We start from the raw sequence: 21,238 nt of genomic DNA on the forward strand, positions 1-21,238 counted from the left end.
GTTGAAGTGTAAGCTAGAAACACAAGAAAAAATTATATTGGTGATGCTCACAAATTAATTAAAGTGTGTATTTTTGTGAAAATATCACTCATTTAAACCAACAAATCAAGAGCAAGCCTTAGTTATATATAAAATTATATAATGTACACCTTACCACTTAACCTCTACTTGACCGCAGTTTCAGAATCCACAAGCAAGTCGATTTTATAAGCATCAATAGCATAAATAAAGAAATAAAAAAATACTACGAGTTAAATAGGAAATGCCCGTTTTTAGACGTCTCATAATTTTTCTTTGAGGTTAACCTTTTGACTTTTAAGCCGGCGAGGTCTGAAGAGTATTTAACGTTTAATTTTAGCCGCATGTAAAGGTAATATTATGTTACGAAGTATATTTGTGAAACGTTTCGATGTTTTATCTTATTATTTAACCAAAAATTTGGCTTTATTTTAGTTTATTTATTTACATAAGAATTATTAGCATAAAGTCCGTAAATATACACAAATATGAATAAAAAAAGTTACTGTGTAAATCATGACCGCATGGAATGGTGGCAAAAATGCTAGCAGCATTTCCTCATTGAATCGCAATTCGGATTCTCCAAAAAACAAACCAGGAATACCCTCCTGTCACCAGTAGAGGCAATAAGGCGTTGTGTTATTTTTTTTAATGAAGCTCTTTGCACTACTACTCTAAGGTCCAAGTGCTTCAACAGCAAAGTATGTAGCTATTCGAATGTGTAATAAAATAAAGGCCCAACAATAGGTTCTTGAGGAACACCGTTTTGTAATTAAAATTAGTCTCATATGACTCTGTATAAAATTCATGATTTGATGAAATAGTTCATTAAATTAAATAAACTTGTGAATTTTTTTTGTTAATAACAGCAACGATTTTACCTGTAATTAAAATAAATATTAATGTGATCAATACGTTCAAAGGCTTATCAAAGATTCAATAACTTCTCATATCAGAATTTTATTAATCTTATAGGATTTTGTTATAGCATAGGTAGGCAAACAAGCAAATGACCCACGCAATGGTAAGTCATAACCATTGACCATAAACATTGCCATCGTAAAAAAAATGACTATTCCTGTCATCGCCAATTCACCAGCAACCTTGGGAGCTATAATGTTATGTTCATTGTGCCTACAGTTACACTGGCTCTTGCACAAACCACTCTAAGTAGCTACCACCCACTCATTATATAACCTACAGCCAAGTAATTATACTAGTATTGTTGTGTTCCGTGTTTGAAGTGTGAGTAAGCCAGTGTAACTACAGATATAAGAGACTTTTCATCGTAGCTCGCAAGGTTGGCGGCACATTGGAGTGATGTGTTTAAGTGGTTAATATATCTGACAGCACCCATGTCTATATGAATGCTGGTGAGCAAAGCCCATTTACACATCTTTTAACTTTTTGCATACATATATATAAAAGGGGGGGCTTACACACAGCCTTACCTAATTATAAACCTAATTTTTATTTTTATAGCAGCATCACATGCTCCAGCCCCGGTGGGCGTAAAGCTTCGGAGTAACCGAGCCACACCGAGCCGGACGGCTGCCACCAGATGATCGGCTCATTCTGGAACTTGTGCCGCGCGTGCCCTTCCATGCCTGTGGATAAGGTAAGATAAGCTTTATTGTCGAACTAACGGTATATGATGTTAACGTCGAAGAGTAATCGAAAAAAATATAAATTGTACTATTACTATACAAATTATTTAAATGGTTAAATATACATTTGCTTTAAGGTATAAATCATTTTTAAATATCGTGTAAAAATAAATTTATAAAACACAAACTTTCAAACACCGTTTGAATATTTATATATATATATATATATATATATATATATATATATATATAAATGATGACAACATACATAGTTGAATGGATATAATAACGAAAATAATAATATAGAATCTGAAATTTACATTTATAACATACAGGATACAATTAACTTCACCCCAAAGCAAACTTGAAAACTTTCAACACAAACTAACACTAAACAACTACACTGCAGACCGAACATACCAAACATTTTACTACAAACGATGCAAGGAGGTACATATATACATAAAATTCCCGATGCAGAACTTTAATCATGGAATTAGACACATGCGAGACCAAAAATGCTATTTCTGTCAAGCTTATTCTTATAAAATATTTGAAATTCGACACATAAATTTACCCAAACACTTAAATTCTCGCTTTACAAATATGTACATTTATTTGTAAAGCGATTTAAAAGTTCCACTCATAATGTCGATATTTTTCAATACACCTGGAATTTTTAAATGTTTTATGTCGGTGGAACACGAGAGCCGGGATGTCGCAGTGGTTAGAAAGCGTGCATCTTAACCGATGATTGCGGGGTCGAACCTAGGCAAGCATCACTGAATTTTCTTGTGCTTAATTTGTGTTTATAATTCATCTTATGCTCGGCGGTGAAAGGAAACCTGCATGTATCTAATTCAACGAAATTCTGCCACATGTGATAGATACAGCGTGGTGATAATAAATATGCTCCAAACTTTCTCCTAAAAGGGAGAAGAGGCCTTAGCCCAGCCGTGGGAAATTTACAGGCTGTTAATGTTGTAGGTGGAATGTGGGCTACCTGTTGGTGAGTAGTAACCACAGCAGGTAACTGTAGCACTGTAAAAAATATTAATCATTCTACACATCGCCAATACGCCATTGATCTTTGGAGCTAAGATTTATTTCTTGTATAGGATTTAACTGCATGAAAATACATATAATACATGAAATGGATATAGCTTTTAAGTTACGCGATCCCCTGTTAAAATAATTTCTAATATAAACATTTAGAAACGTTCATCCATATTTCATATTTGAAAAATAATAATAATTTCAAAATGACACTTATAACTACTGTTATTTTATTGCTGAACGAAGAAACAAACAAAGGTATAAAAACGGAATCTTCATAATAAAATATTTAAAAATAGAATGATTTTATAAAATGACAATAGATCAGTTAGATCGTTTTAAACGTTTACGATTCACTGGATCACAAAGACCGCGTCATAACAATTACGTAAAACTCAGAGAGTTTGAAATTGAGCACTGCTCAAACGGCAGACTCATTTGCGCTCGCTGCGTTTCATTCAAGCTTTGTTTTCTGGTTTACGGCCTTTGTTCTAGATTATATTTATTTTTAACGATTTGTAAGTGTATTTTAAATGAATAAAAGTACTTTTCAATTGTAATAGACAAGCAAAATCTGCTAAACTAAACTAACTAAGCAATACAAAAACCTATTGTCGTGTCATGTCATGTTATGTCATATCATGCTACGTTATAAAACCTGAAGTGCTGAGCTTCACAGCAAAATTGTCTCTATGAAAATCTTCTTTGAGAAAAAATACACATAATGACGTGCCAGCTATCATGGCGATCGATCAAATAGTGTCGGTGTCTATTAATCTTCAACAGATACAGCGTCATAATTTTTTATACATACATAAGAATACAATTTTTTTCTTAATTTATGATCAATAATAAGAATATTATCACATTTTTAAATATATATATATATATGAAGATTAATAGTTTTTCTATAAAACGGTTAACCTAATTTCCATATCTTATTATACTTTGAAGTTTTTTTTATACAGCCTGACGGCATGTCCCTTCAGAAATATTTAAAAATCAAAAGTTTATAATGTATTTTGTTTTTTTATTTTCACATCGGCCTCATAATTCAATTTTTATTCGTTCAAAACTGCCAAAACCTGCCTTTCAGACTAATTAACTCTCAAAGTTCTTCAAAAACTTAAATAAATTTTCACGTTTTTAGTTTGAAATTTATAATTATCTATACAAAATTTAATCGTTGATTTCACACATTTAAGAATTTATATTTTTAAAAGATTACATGTAACAAATGTCTGTGTACTGATTAACAGAAGATTATAAGATATTTGTCACCCTAATTACATATTTCTGAAAATAACTAAAATTGGTAGAAATTTTCATCTACTCTCTCATCATCTTTAGAATTGAGTTTTTAAAAATCCTTCCTCAGTTCATCTATGTTATATAAGAAACTCACGCGCAAAATGCTTTGAGATTCACATGACAGGTGGAAGCTATGAGTAGGATCTCTGACAGTTTTCAAATTTTCTTAAGTGGATTTTTATAATCTATCGTCGTCAAGGACTAATTCAAATTTAGTCTTCATTTAAAATTACTAACAGTATTTAAAACGGAATATTTACCATGTTTTTTATTTTTATTTTGTGGTGCTCGATATTTCGACATTATCTACGAATGTCTTGTTCACGAGACTCTTTCAAAAAAATTTCAATTAAAATGTTGCCGAAGAAACAAACTGAAACATTTGAGCATCAAGATTTAAAAATGTATCTTTTATTCATAAGATAAATTAAAGTGATTGCTTTCTTTCACCGCAACTGAATGTAAAGAGTGATTCAGTAACACGTTGAATTGAAGTTCTTTACGCTCATCGTTATTCAAATTCAATACATTATTCAAATTGACTTTTGTAAACACTTTGGATTGCTTTACAAATGAATTTAAGTAAAGCTACAATTTATTCGTTTTTTTATAGAAATGATTTGAAAATAACAGTAAATACTTACCTACTTCAACGTTTTACAATCATGTTGCTTCAACTGATGTGAATATCTTTAAATATGCCAAAAAAATATTTATATTCATTAATTTGCAGGTCAACTACTGAGTCTCTAGTCACTTCCTCTCGATTTTTATCATCAACATTATTTGACAGACTTTTATAACGTGCCTGAGCTCTTTCCTAATGATACCCATATTCATGTGAACCTTTTTGCTATACCCCGAATTAAAACGCTCACATGCTTGATAATGAATGCTCTTAAATAATAATTAATTTGGTCTCTTAAAACACTCACAGACCTTATTCATTTCTTACAAAATCACAATGAGTATGTACGTAAATATTTCATTTAAATTTATAAATTACTTTAGGTTATGAACGTATACTCATCTAATAATAATAATAAATAAATAAATATTGGACAACATCACATACATTACTCTGATCCCAATGTAAGTAGCTAAAGCACTTGTGTTATGGAAATCAGAAGTAACGACGGTACCACAGACACCCAGACCCAAGACAACATAGAAAACTAATTACCTGTTTCTACATCGACTCGTCCGGGAATCGAACCCGGGACCTCAGAGTGGCGTACCCATGAAAACCGGTGTACACACTACTCGACCACGGAGGTCGTCAAAATACTTTTATAACTACCAGTAATATTTCCTTCTAGCGGTATTCACGTACAGGCGTCAAATATATCGTCATGAATAAAAAGTTAGAACTGGCCAACGATTAAAAAGTGATTATTGGAAAATAGGGAGTTGAACAAATACAAATGTTCGAAATAGAAAAAACACCAGCAGTGGTATTAGAAATGATTGTAATGGCTAGTAAAGGAAACATTAGGGTTAATAAACCTGATCATAAGAATAAAATTACGATAGATCCTGATGTAATTTAGATTACGGTAGACACTTCTGTCGCATAAACAATTGGATGAAAATCCTTCTATACCGGCAAGAGACCAAGTGGAATAGACAAGAGAATTGTTGTTGTCATCACGTTATACATTACTGGTCATCAGTAGTGTGATTAACAAAAATAAATAAACGAAATGTGCATGGACTACGTAGTTGAAATGATGTCGTTTTCGCAATATATTATGTTTTAAATACAGACAAAAACGTTTAAACGTCAAATTGTAAAATAGTTTTTGTTAAATTTTAAATAATATCATATAATAGAAATCGACAGAGAGAAAGAGAGGTAAAGGTCACCTTGTGGAGTCATAATGTTTATAGGGTTCCGTACCGAAAAGAACTATTACTGTCTGTCCGTCCGTCTGTCCATCCATCTATCTGTCACCAGGCTGTATCTCAAGAGCCGCGACAGTTGAAACTTTTGCAAATAATGTATTTCTGTAGCCGCTATAACAACAAATACTAAAAACAAAATAAAATAAATATTTAAGGGAGGTTCGATATCAATAAATGTGTGTACAACTATTGTTTACCTAGACAATGGTAAGGAACCCATCGTGCGCGAGTCCGACTCACACTTGGCCGGTTTTGTTTTCTTACGTGACAATTTTTGCCAGTTCACTCTGCTATAAGCCGCGTAAAAGAACTTCAATCCAAAAATTGTACACGACACATTGTCGTTGACAATACACCACGAGAGTAATACATCCTATCTCCGAATTACTTCTAATACTGGCAGAACAACTAAAACCTTTATTGTCATAAGAATCCCTTGCTATAAAATAGAGAAACTACTGAAGTAAAAAGAGAATATGGCGCCATAAGTCATTATTGCCGAAATAATAAAATATACTTGGAATGGTGATATGGTGATAGTAACATTTCATATAGTTATAATATAAATATAATATAGACAAATAATTTAAAAATAGAAACTAACTCTTAATTTAATTTATCAGAATGATATAAACCTAATATTAACAATGAAATAACAGAAACATCCGAACATACATTCGACGAAACAAGTATTCACGGTTTAAAGAGAAAGGTGTCATAATAGTTTCGTAAAACTCGGATCATTTGAAATGAAGCGCTCAAACGAAGCTTTGTGTGCTCACTGGGTTTCATTCAGGCTTTGTTCAGAGATTTATGTTTGAGCTCAGTTTATGGTTTTATTCTGTGGATATCGGTAAGACTTAGAAGATAAACATGTTTGGTATTTTTGAGTTTGAGTAATGTTTTTTGATATTGTAAATTTACTTTTATTGTTTTGAATGTATGAACAAATTCATTGGTAAGATAAATTTCGAAAACGGAATGAAAATTAATGATTAAAATTGACTTTATATTGAAATTAAAAATCTGTTCATTAAAATCATTAACCACAAATCCAGGGATTCGTACTGGCTTGTCCGGGTAGGAGCGAAAAACAGTGATATAGCAGATTTTTTATTAATGTGTTCTGGCTTAAATTGTGATTGAACCAATATTTTGTTAGAGGCACAGCAAACGTGAATTAGCGCAATTACGGTATAAATAAATTATTTTTATCTCTTAAAATAATTGGAATCTTTAGCCAGTCTCGTTTCAAGGAATATATTCAAAAATGTATTCAATTGATAATTTGATTATTGCTGTCGTCCCATCTTAAATTTTCAAAAATATTTTTCTTACTTAAAGAAAGATTTGTTTATTTCTTATGTAAAAATAAATAAAGGATTGAAACAGGATTCATTTTCTACAGATTTGTTTAGAAACTATAATAACAGAAGAACTACCTAACGCAAAGAAATAAACCTAAATTTTGGAAAAGATAATAATTATAAAATAAATTTTTCTGTATCAATTTTGTCCAGTTATAAGTAGATTAGTATACAATGCTTATGTTGAAAACTTTGACCTTTGTCAATTATGCGCAAATATAAATGGAAACAAATACAAAGGCCAGATTTGACACAACCAAACAAAAGGGCCTAACATCCAGTGTATTGTTTCTCGCAACCCTTATCAATTCTGCTAAACGTCCTTACGATGACAATAGACCATACTGTCAAATATATGATTTATCGTATCGTATATGAAGTATTAACTTTTTAAAGCAAATTTAATTAATAAAATATAAATGTCAAGCTTTTAATTAAAGATCACGATATGTCAATATTTCAAATATAAATTTAAAAATAGAATTGACCCATAAAAAAATAAACTATACCGTTTTTTTTTCACATTTGGAACTGGTTTTTTTTTTCAAATTAAAATGTGATCAAACTGGAAGTATATCGTTTCATAAATGACGGCTCTCTGAGGAATCGCCTTCTATTTTTAAAGGTAATGCCAACAGTAGTTAGGGAACTCAATCATTATCAACCTTAGTTGTGCATGTTGTTCAACGGGTGCTTAATTCATAGCCTAATTCTTGAAGAAGGCTTTAACATCACGCTACGGGTCACAGGGGCAGAATAAGCACGTTGGAAGTGGGTGCAACCGTGGAGCAGTAACTTTATTTATAGTAAAAATGACATACATTTGCGTATTTCTAACAATTGTTTCATACAATGCATTATCCTGTTGAAGCAGAGTTGAATGTGGGGCGACGATACGGGACAGTCCAGTTAAATGAAAGAGTTAGAATAACCGAAGAACAATAGGTCTTAAAGCGCACTGTTTTCGTATGAATGGAAATTGAATACGGATTAATGGTTATCATTGTTTTCTCATAAAAGGCAGCAGTTTGTAATGAAACGAAAGATAAGATCTTACTAATATTATAAATGAGAAAGTTTGGATGGGTATTTGCTGCTCAATCACACGAGAACGTCTAAACTTCGAAATTTGGTACATAGATAGAATATAGTCAAGAATACCTGAAGAAATGTTATGTTAAGTCTAATATTTGCTATTCCCCACCACAAGCGGGAAAAGACGCGGGTGAAAATTCGTGGTAAATAAAATCTATTTCACTCTAAATCTACATTAAATGCTGGAATTTATGTATTTATTATTTCGTTTATGTTTGTTTTATGTAGCTATACGGTTTAAAAACCAAGAAAAAAACTCGAAGTCTAACGAGAAAGTCTACACGAAGAAAAAATCTTCAAGTTTTCAATGGAACAATTCATTATAAGTCATAAAATCGATATTGCAGTAGTGATAAGTAAACCCCCCCCCCTCCCCCCGAATTTGAGAAGATTTGGAGCTTACTCTACCTCGTTACTTCAATGCGGGTTGGTGAATACACGAGGCAGATTCCCATTGGAATTATAAACACAAATTAAGCATATGAAATCAGCTTGCCCTAGGTTTGAACTTAGAATCATCGGTACAGATTCACGTCTTGTACCAGCTATAGCAGCGATTAGTGAAGAAATGGCTTGAAATTAATATTAACCAATTACTGTAAAAATAATTACAATTTAATCTACAAATCCAGCATGACAATTAACATCAACTCTAACTGAGTATTATTAGAGACTAATTGGCAAATTATAGCAGCTAGTTCCAACTGAAGTCAAACTTCACACAATAACAGGTAACCTAGCCTAAATAATTAAGTAAATCGATCGGTGCCCGAATAACGTGGCTTTCGCTAAAACTGCTAATTCTGTACTTAATATGGCTTCGATGTCTAGAACGTTATCTAAATCCTAATTCTAGGCTTATAATGTTGTTTTATATTTCGCTAGTACTTATACTTATTGACCTGAATAGTATAATGTCATCTTGCGACAGTTCCGACGATGTGAACACAAAAAAGTTTCGATGTCTACGTTTATAAGTCACAATGTATTTGTAAATACCGTTAGATGATAATCTATCTCGTGTGATTGTAAACTATCGAATGATTGTCAAAGGTGATTAAACTTAAAATAAATCTTCTAAAATTTTCCGGGTAAAGTCGATTCAGGGAGTGTACGCACTTTTTTTGGAGAATATTTCGACGGAAAAACCCTATGACTTATTGATTCGAACTGAGTCCACCAAGACCTCGAATTCCTGAGATCGGCTGATTTATATTTAGCCTCTTGACATCCAATAACCCTTCACGGAATTTAACGAATACCTACCATTTTCACCATCTTTATAATATAATATAACTTCCCAATTAATTATTAATTATAAAAATTAAACAAGTATGTTCATCGAAGAATATAAAAGTTCTGCCAGATTTTATTCCAGTGTTTTGCCCTAGGAAGGCTGTATTAGCTTTACAGAGAACCCCAACCATAGAAAACCACATATATAGCATTTAATATTGATACCGAGCATCAAAAATTCATATAATAATAGGAAATTTCTTTACAGCCGTCTTGTCCTTTGAAAGTTCGCTTTTGTGAGCCCATAGGCGTACAATGGCTTGGAGCGATCCATAACCCTCGACATAGAATGAGAGAGTAGGATGTGTAATATAACCTATGTATCCGTGATGGATCGTAAAGAAAGAGACAGAAAATGCGTCTTTTAAGGCTAAGAATACACGAAGCTGGGAAGGCAAAGACGCTTAAAATTCCAAGTTGTCTATGGACGGATCGGACGGACGAATCCATACACAACTTGGAATGATGTTCAGTTTCAAATGAGAGATCTTGTAAACTTCAAATATTTCCTGGAGAAGTTCGCTGATGTCCTAATTTGTTTTTCTTTTGTCTATATACCTGTTTATTTCTATAAAGTTCAGTCACATATTCCTTGTCGGTTATTAAGATAGGTGTTACATTGTAATTGTGATAAAGAAAGTTAAATAATAAAATAAAAAAAACATTGGAACTAATTCGTTAGTTTGCTAACTATTTGCTTTTATACCTTCAACACCCGGTGTTGGGACGTAAGATGGTGTACCCTTTGTGTCTGTATTTAACTGGCTAACTCCCCATTCAGCGACAGAATTTATGATGAATGGATTGTACCTGTCCAGAGCACAAAGCCCAGTACGGGAAATTGTCCAATTTCCATTAGACGTTGTTTAATTTTCATAAAGGCTTGCTCGTTGCAAATATTATATGCCGTTTGTAATTTTGTACCCAATCCTCAATATGGATTTGAATGGTTGGATTAAGCTATATTAATTGTAATTTATATGATTTTTTCATACAATTCGCTTTTTTAACTATTTACTTGGTGGTAGAGTCATCATCGTATATTCTGACGCCAAACAGCAATACTGAGCATTTTTGTGTTCCGGTTTGAAGGATGAGTTTAGTTTTGTTTAGTTTAGTCCGCCTAGTTGTTTGATTTAAAAAAAAAAACTTATGAATTTTTACAGTTTCATACAGTCTGGTCTCACCTTAATTTTGACCATTTTATACATAAAAAGCAAGCCAAGCGCTGTGATTGGTCGATGGTCTTATTGCGACGTATTTCAGCTCTCCTATTGGTTAAGGGCAACGACCTGTACCTTGAACCCTGTTTTCATAGCCTTGGGAAAGCGAGGCGTGAAACCGAGAAAGCTCTTTATCATATTTCCCTTTGATAAATTTAATTTACTAGAAATAAATTGCCTCGTTTTAACGACGTGGAGTCTCCTGGATGGATGTGTTGATGAATTTTAACCGCGATATCGTTCGCTCCGGCTTTTGATATAGAATTCTACTTTTAAGACTATCCCCTGGGATTTAGGTTATGTTACTCGGAAAAAATAAAAAAATAACTTAAACATATGACGTCATACTTTTATTAAACGCAGAATATTTGCTCCAAGCGTTCATCAGAACCCAACTTTATAACAAGCTTCACCTTTTTATGATTGAAATACATTATTAATATTAAAATACGAAAGTTAGTTTATACTCATACTCGCGCGAAGTCACGGGCAGAAAATAGTTTCGTACAAAAATCGAAATTGCGATTCAACTTTCACGTGGTGTTATTATAACTTGAATTACTTATACCAAGTTAAATTACATAGTTAGTTGTAAAATAAACATCATTTTCGGATATAATGAAATAATCCACGCGTTCAACAATTGACGAGTGATTATAACATGTAAATTGATTAATTAAAACGGTAAATTATTGATTTCCGAACGGGTTGTAGCTTTATATTTTATTTATTCGAAAGATTTTTAATATTTATTTTATTTTATTTTAAAGGATACAATTTTTTAGGTAGAAACGTATTCGAAACTATCATAAAAATCTATCAGAAAACGTAACCCATTCCGATAAAAAATTGTTTATTTTTATTTTGAAATTTAACTACGACTAAACAAGATAAACATCACATGCAATTTTATGATGTCATACCATTATTACAATTATATATACATATATAATCTATGTCTGTAACATTTCTAGATACTTAACATAACAACTTTTTTCAAACAAAAAGCAACCTTTTTAATAAGCTTTTAAAAATTAGTATAGATATTTATTATACACGACAGAGACATGATTTTTATGTATATATTCGGACAAATGGACTACCTGGTGGTAAGTGGTCACCACAGGCCATAGACATCGATGCCCAATGAAATTTTAAACATTTCGTACATTGCCAATACAACACCAAACTAGAAAACTGAGATATTATGTGCCTTTAGCAACACTCGCTTACTCACTCTTTAAAACTGGAACACAATACGAACTATGTGTTGTTCAAGAACATAGCCAACTAAAGTGTGACCAAATTAACTTGAATATATAACGACCAGTTAGGCTTTTTAGCACAAGCAAAAAACATACCAGAGAGAAGGCCCTTAGCTAGCAATATACAATGCATTTATAATGTATGTTACGTCATTTTACCTATAAGCAAAACTAACGTCAAAAGAATAATACTCAAAACATATATCAATCCTAATAATATAAAGTTAGTCTGTCTGTTTGTTTGTCTGATGTTCTTTCACGGCTAAACCATGAACCGAATTTGATACAATTTTAGCATGAAGCAAACTTGAAACCCAACGAAGGACAAAGGCTACTTTTTCGACCTACCCCTAAAACGCAAGCGAAGCTGCGAGCAACGACTATTAATTTTAAATAAACAGAAAATACCTTAGTAGTTAGTAGCATCTTAGTATTCCTTGCCACGCGATCATTATTTCCAAAGTAACTATTTTCATTTTTTTATTTACATATAACAGAGTTCCGCATAAATGTGAACAAAACAACAACAATTGATTAAACTTATAAGTAAAAGTAATAAAAGTAATTAAAAAGTAAATAACAGTATCATAAATTCAGAAATATGAGGTTTCCGAGGATGTTAACCTTAATATAATGAAAGCTATTGATCAATGATTCTGAGTTCCGTAGACACGAGAGGGACTTGGCTCTGTGCCAGTATGTGTATGTCGTGGGAAATATTTGCTTAATATCTGCGAATTTGAGTTAAGCTGGCATTTTCCACCGCGCAATCATGACTAGTTTAACTTGAACCCTAATTGTAATGTACTCGTTCTGTTTAGAGGTCAATTTAAAAAGCTAAATTAGTATCAAATTTAATGTATTTCTTTCAATCGTTGTAAACAATAGTTAGTGCTGTACATAAATATATACAGAGATACATATTACAGAATTATATACAAAGTTTTATCGTTTAAATAGCGATCGTCCAGACGATCCTTGGGTCTTAAAGTTTAAGTTGCAGTGAGAAGGTGTACAAGAATCCACATAAATTAAATAAATTAAAAATAACATTTTCATTTTAACTATACGTATAAACATATACATATATACCTAAATATACAACATATAACATAATACTCAAACAAATATGTATAACATTGTTACATCATGTTATTCATACTTGTATATAATATATGTATGTATAAAACGGTAATTTATGTTCTCATATTACGCGTATAATCTTGTCCATCCCGATACTTCTATGTCAAACTTAATGACGATCAATTTAGTCGTTTTAACATGATAAGTTAACATAGAGCCTTCTTTCTAATGGTATTGGAGGCAACGAGCAGGAGGCTCACTTGATGGAAAGGCACTATGGACATCTGCAACACCGGAAGACTTTCAAGTGCGTTGCCGGCCGTTAAGAAATAAATAGGCTCTTTTCTTAAAGGTTCCCAAGTCGTATCCAAAGAGTATTCTACAGAGAAGTATCTCGCTTTGTGTGGATGATATTTAAACGAAATACTTTTAATCTGTCACGTTTACAGTTCATCATAGTCTGTATTCGTCATCCGGTTCAATATTTTAGTACCTACATCCAAAAATATCGCCGATAAGTCTTTATTGGTATAAAGTATTATAAATATAAGAATTAATTATCTTTAATAAGCATCAAATTTCCAACCTCGCGAATCCATTATCCATACTTATATTCTATTTTTATAATGAGGAAAAATTATTGGATTTAGGAAAGATTTTATTTGGAATCGATAAAATCTGAAACTGTTAAATCATTATTACACCGTTAATAAACGACTTTATCTAGAACTAATATAGGCTTATATTTTAATTCAGTAATAATTTGATTTTAGACTGAATAAACAAAATAACAACAAATTTCTAAAGCAACCAGATGACGCAACGGATGAAGCTGTTTTCAAAATCAAAATCAAATTATTCTTTATTCAAGTAGTAACCGCCGGTTCGGAAAGTAGATTCTACCGATTCTACCTGTCTGGATATCAACAAATACTAAGTCCATCTTTTTTAATCATTAATATTATAATGTATGAAAGGTTTTGAGAATGGATGTGGATAGAGGTGGGGGACGACCAAAGAAACGATGGATGGATCGTGTTAAAGACGATATGGTTAGAAAGAATGTTACTTGTGAGATGACGTCTGACAGAGAAGTATGGAAGAAGAAGATATGCTGCGCCAACCCCAAGTAAAATCGGGATAAGTGCAGGAGGATGATGATAATATAATGTATTGAAGTCACATTTCCAGTTTAGCTAGAACTTTTAATAATTGAAACACACTGGTTTACACTTTTACAATTTTATTTGTCTCGCTTTAATTTCGACGCGTCCAAATAACTTCCAGGACAATCTGCTTCCCACTACCCACATTGTCAATCATACTCCTTTATCATTTGTTTATTTGTCTAGTGTTGCTATTTTAAATATATTTATTAGTAATTATTTTAAATTAATAATAAGTGTTATTTTACACAATAAAAATCTATAATTAGATAATTATGACTTATTATTTAGCTTACATTATACACAATTTACCTAATGATCCTTTAAAAATATATATCTATATTATCTATATAAATAGGTAGGCTTACAGTATTGAGTAATAGTAACAAACTACCTTCAGATCTATGTTATAATATTTCAAATAAAAACATTAGGCATAAACTGAAGCAATATTTTTTAGATTTACTTTAAGTGTGTATGTACGTATTTAGATTTGTAGTATAGCGATAGTATTTAAATGTATAAATTTATAGTGTAGACTATTGATGGCACACGTATAAACCTTAGTGGTTTTTTAGCTGCTATCATTATATTAAATATTGTACTCTGTCATTTTAAATGGATAAATAAATTAATTAAAAAAAACTTATCAACAAAATTCGGAAAACGTTTTTGAATTATATTTCATATACGAGACGACCTCCGTCGTCGAGTAGTATGTACACCGGTTTTCGTGGGTACGCCACTCCGAGGCCCCGGGCTCGATTCCCGGCCGAATCGATGTAGAAAAAGTTCATTCGTTTTCTATGTCTTTGATCTGTGTGTTTGTGGTAATGTCGTTACTTCTGATTTTCCATAACACAAGTACTTTAGCTAATTACATTGGGTTCAGAGTAATGTATGTGATGTTGTCCAATATATAATAATATATTTAAAAGTGTAAGATATATCAACGTCTTTCGTCTTAATTAAGTTAATAATTTGTTTTTAGGGTAAGGTATTCGCATCCTAACAACCGCTGCCTTGAACTGTCATTAAAATTCAAACTGTTATTAGGAATAACATTATTATTTTATAAAGCCTATTACTCTGTATCATAATATATATTTCTGACAAAATTTAGTGGAAACAATAATTGAGTAACCTCGCGTGCTATGTTGTATACAATTTATACAAATATGTATATGATTTTATTATTTTTAATAGAGTTACTTTTATCGTAATAGAAAGAAGAGACAAGAGACTCCATCTAGGTTATCCTATTTAAATTATCACTAAATAAATTGTCTATCGCAACCACGCGACGATGTTTCATTTCATCGATTTGGAAATACTTAGACTTCGCCACATAGTATATATCTATATATTACATATATGCATGTATATACATGTATAACATAGTAGAGAAACACTGATAATTTTAGAGGTCTCTAATGTAATCGTAAATAAAGACTTTTTTGGGCTTACATTGCAAACGCTGGCTGAACCCTACGATATAAATCAAAATAATGTACCACAGTATTGTACACCTTAAAAAGGTCTACAATAAAGTCCGCAATGGTTTATGCTATCTTTTAGGGATAATCCACTGGAACAATTTTGTATCCTTTACTTTTTACGATAAAAAATGGCATATTTACGAAGCAATTTTAAGCAATACAGCATAATTGCTTATCCAGTTCAGTACCTTAAATATATTGTGCATTTAAAATAGATCAATATAGCCTTATACGGCATATAATTTTAATGAATATTTTCGAAGATATTACAGATTTAAAATGCAGGGACATAGCGGTTTATATTGCGGTTTGTATTATACGTATTTAGTATCAGTATTGCACACGTGCAAAGCCGGGTGGATCGCTCTTACATTCTAAAGTGCACGGTTGAATACTTCCTAGTAAGTTATACAAAAACCTGTAGCAGGAGGCCTCGCTCTTCCATAACTAACATCAGTTATATATATGAGAAATAGACGTAAACATATATTTAAACAAATATAAGAAATCCTTAATGAAAGTACATAAAATAAAAATAACAAAATCTTAACTCTTCGACGTTTGACGTTTAACTGATCATTTACAAAAACGTTTCAGAAAGTATTTACGTATCAATTATAAAATATCATTTCACAGACACTCAATTCTAAACGGAAAACTACTTGAGCTATATAAATCTCGAGTAACCACCAACCCGTATCATTGCAGCGAGGTGAAATAAACTACAAACGTTCTCCTTAACTGAAGAGAAGGCTTTCACAAAGCTGTTGGACATTTACTGAGTATTACGTCAGTAATATTATTTACGTCCGTCTGTCTGAACACAAAATCTACCGAAAAAACTATCAAATGAATATCACCAATGAACAGAGTAACTCACGAGAAAGATTTTGGTTTATATGTAATTCAATGTATATAAGCAATCTTTATTAGTAACTTTGTGCAGGCCCGCCTGGGTAGGTACCAAAAACTCATCAGATATTCTACTGCACAATAGCTATACTTAGTATTATTGTGTTCCGTTTTGAAGGGTAAGTGAACCAGTGGAACTACAGGCACAAGGGGCATAACATCATAGCTCACACGGTTGGTGACGTCTTGGTGTTATGTAATGATAGGAAAATTTCCTACCGAAATTGTCTATTGGTGGTGGTGACCTACCATCAGGTGGTCCATTTGCCCGTCCAACTACCAATTACATAAAAACCAATTACGATTTTGTACGAATTGGCTGAAATATGAAAATTATTGTTGAAGATGCTGGATAATATCACCTCCTCTGGGAGTTTTAACCAATAGCGTTATACGTATGGTATAAATGTTTTATGCGGACTCTTATTATACCGTGTGAAGTTGAAAAGGATAGTGTGTATAATCTTTTCAATGAGCTCTATCACTCTTCCACGTTAGTGAATATAATGTAACTTAGGAACAAGAAGTCCAAGCTGATATGAAACTTGAGAAACTTAAACCTACAGTAAAACATATCTTAGAACAAAGACGTTCACTGTCTTAGAAATGTCAAGGAGAATAGTTTATGTATCATACTAGTTGTCCGTTCAGACTTCTTAAGGATAAAATTCGTACCAAGTTACTCTTGACGTTGAAGGTCAAAAATCCTTAGGAAGTGAGCATTTATGTCAAACAAATCAATCGGATAAATAATTTCAAAGATAACATGATGAGTATTAATTTGCTACTACTACTACTACTACCGAGGTATTGACATTTTTTTTTATATATCAACGATTTTACTAAAAAACCTCGTATAATCTAGACAGTTATGCAGATGTCTCTTTCAGTTTTTGGGTAAAACACCATCCCTGATCAGCCATTAAGAAATATTTACAAATTATGCATATACATTTTTTCTAATTTATCGATCTTTCTATTATTGAAAACCACATCAAAATCCGTTAAATAATTAGAAGAAGACAGCAGATATGCTTCTATATTTGTAACTAGAAACTAATTGTAGTTTTCGGTTTTGCTATCGTTTTCATGGTTGGTTGTCAGGTGTAAGGCATAAAAAAGTGCCTTTTTGTTTCCATCAAATTCGATTCTGTGGCTGTGTTAGATAGACAGAGAGTTACTTTCGCAGGGTTAGATTACGTGAATCCTTAACGAGTATATTAATATTCCACAAAAATCCGCATTGGAAGTAGAGAGCTTAAAACACCTCCTTCTTTATAAGACAGAGTACCTTAACTTGTCTATGAGATCTTTAGGTACCAATTTTACTTAAAAAAAAATTTAATATTTATGTGTTCCGGTTGCAGTGGCGCATTGGCAATGTAACGAATGTTTAATAATTCTTCAACGTAAATCTATGGACGTTGATGACCACTTACCATCACGTGGTACATGTGGCGGTTCGCCTGAATATCATTAATAAAAAAGACGGTTACATACACAGAGAAACATTGAACACGAAACATCTCACAAGAAAATGAACAGAATAGGAATGATTATGTTAGTAGTTTATCTTAAACTAGAATTGACTAAATTTTTGGCACTAACTCCAATGGATAAGAACGTACGCCCGGGAGCAGGGGTAATTTATTTTTACTGAACAGCGTCTCAGAACCTGCCAAGTCTGGTTAAAGCTAGTTCAACAAATACTAAGTGCTGCGACATACATATTTCAGAGCGCTCTTCTATTTAGCATTTTTTTTTCTATCTTAAGCAACGACGTACTTCAATTTAATTCTAGAACTAAATTTAAAATAATCGTCACTTTTTGTCTTCATAAGGTTCATATTAAATTTATATGTAACTAATAAATGTAACCATCAGGTAGCCCAATGACTCGTCCGCCAACCTTTATAATAAAATAAAATAAAGCTTTTGAGGCTGAGAGGATCAGATAAATAAAAATGACTAGCATTCATAGTATTCGAGTAAAATAAAACCATTTTTATTCAAGACAAAGCCTATTCGTATTTTCCAACCTCGTTTAAATAGCCGTATTGTCTCAACTGGTGACAGGAAAACTTCGTTAGCTTTTCGTCCAGAGTATCGGTATCGCAATTCCAAAAGAAAATTCACATATAAATCTTTCCACTATTCTTATACATAAAATATTTTATTTCCGACATTACTATGTAAATATATATGTTGGAGAAGCAGGATGCCGAACAGTTGGGTTCGGGGATTGATCCGACATTTGTAAGACTATGTGGGCGTGCAATGGAGATATTCACAAAATAAAACGTATTTAATATCGTCTAATCACTGTATTCATTGATTAAATAATCGTACACCGCAATAATATCAAAGGATTACAATAATTCATCTCGATTAAGAGCAAATGGGTTTGCAAGCAACCATCGCATTCGAGAAGCTTGTCAAAACATAACGACTCGCGTTGCCATGACACTTACAACTCCATTCCGGGTGACCCGCTCTTAAAAGTAAATCAGCCATCAAACATTATTGCCAACTACTCGATTCATTAATTATCCAAATTAACAACTAAAGTAACCACGCTCCGATATATATATCATATAGGTAGGCGAACTGGTAATAGGACACCTTATCGTAAATGGTCACCAGTATCCATTGGCGTTAGGACTGTTAGAAATAACAATCATTCCTCATATAATCAATGAACCACCAACCTTGGGAACTAAGACACTATGTCTGATGTGAAGTTACACTGGCTCAATCAACCTTTGAAACACAACAATACTAAATATTGATGCTGCAGACAGACTTGCATAGAGCACTACCAAGTTTTACTTTTTATAACTTTCTTGCTGTTAACTTTTTGTTTAATGTCAAACTCAAACTCAAACTCAAATTCCTTTATTCAATATAGAAGCATTATACTTACTTATTGATAGTCAAATTAAACACTACCACCGGTTCGGAAAAGAAAACACCCTGACCTGAGAAGAACCGGCGAATGAAACTCAGCGGGTCTTTTTTCGTCAATCTAATTTAATTAAATTAATGTAATGTTAATGCACTTTATTGTACATCAAAAACATAATAAACAGAAATCTTAGGACGATTAGAAATATTTGACGACTTAAAAAACATTGTTATTGGTTTAATACACCAAAATAATCATTTTTTCTTAGATTCTATCGGTTCCTATATGATAAAGCTAGTTGCCGTCCGTAGTTTTGTTCGCGTTTTTAGGTCGTTAGGTTTTAAGCATAAAAAAATCTATGACTTTCCTTGAAGTTCAAGCTCGGTACATACCAAATTTCAACAAATTAAGTTCAGATCATTGCAGACATACAGACCAACTTTCGCATTTATAATATTAGTATAGATTTAAATCATGATGTTAATACGGATTAACTCAATGTATATTCCAACATCGCAAACAGACAGCCTTGTAGCAGTTAGGCATACTAACTTACTTTCAAAGCAATTTTCAACCGTTTCAATTCTAAATTTAAAATGTTTTCTTTGTTCCAAATCGAAGATGTTCCGGTGGAAACTCGAGCTTAGACGGGAACGTCAATCGATTTAAATCGAATTCCGAGTTCACGAGTATGTTGCCGCAGGATTGCCGCATTTATGCACTAAGCTTATATCTGGCAATCAATATTTGGCGGAGCCAGGATACGTATTGCTTTTTGAAATGCCTCAGGCTGTAAACTTGGCAGGTTGATGTTCTACCGAAATTACTCCGCAAATGAAATTATTTATTCGAAGCCACGATTTTATACACTATCTAACTACTAACTTATTATACGTGTAAGTTGTACTACATCATACTGCAAACGAATAAATTATAATAATAGGTATGCTTACAATAGAGCGCTCTGACAGAAATTGTCACGTGAGGAAGCTTTATGTCTTTTTCAGGAGATCTTTTCCGCTCCTTCTCTTTTAAACGTCTTTAAATATGAATGTTCTAATTCACACGGAATTTTTATGAACAATTTTCTTTGTTGTTTAATTATTTTCAAACGATGTTAATTAGTATATACTATACAGGGAAAGCAACTACATTCCGTGTTCAATTAAACCTCTCGTTGTTTCATTCGTTCATTACTGCGAACATCGTAAAAATAAAATCAAAACATGCTATATATATATATATAAAAAGATAGGAAAGCGCGATATCATCTTATCTTATAGTCTTCCATTTACAAAAGAAACTTTAATTTTATCCTGTTGTTTGTTATATTTTATGGTCACCCTGACAACTCGGGCAAAGGTAAAAAATATAAAGAACGTTTATTTTCGATTTAATTTAATTTATTTAAAAAACGCAGTTACCAGATTCAAATAATATGTTAATAAATCATATAAACAAAACGTTGAAATTAAATATTATTGCATTAAACTTCTTCGTCGGTTATATATTCAAAGTACATTTCAATGT

The 21,238-nt window shown here is 32.2% G+C and overlaps 1 protein-coding gene across 2 annotated transcripts in view; it reads left to right on the forward strand.

The window, feature by feature from the left end:
* The window catches only part of LOC125073675, a 112,653-nt gene that overhangs the window by 15,916 nt on the left and 75,499 nt on the right, over positions 1-21,238 (forward strand). For both annotated transcript variants that reach the window (XM_047684622.1, XM_047684621.1), the window contains exon 2: positions 1,501-1,636. In XM_047684622.1, coding sequence (XP_047540578.1) covers positions 1,580-1,636 — 57 coding nt within the window. In that variant the 5' untranslated portion in view covers positions 1,501-1,579. The remainder of the gene's footprint in view (positions 1-1,500; positions 1,637-21,238) is intronic.

This window comes from Vanessa atalanta, chromosome 25 (genome assembly GCF_905147765.1).
Source record: "Vanessa atalanta chromosome 25, ilVanAtal1.2, whole genome shotgun sequence".
Lineage (NCBI taxonomy): Eukaryota > Metazoa > Arthropoda > Insecta > Lepidoptera > Nymphalidae > Vanessa > Vanessa atalanta.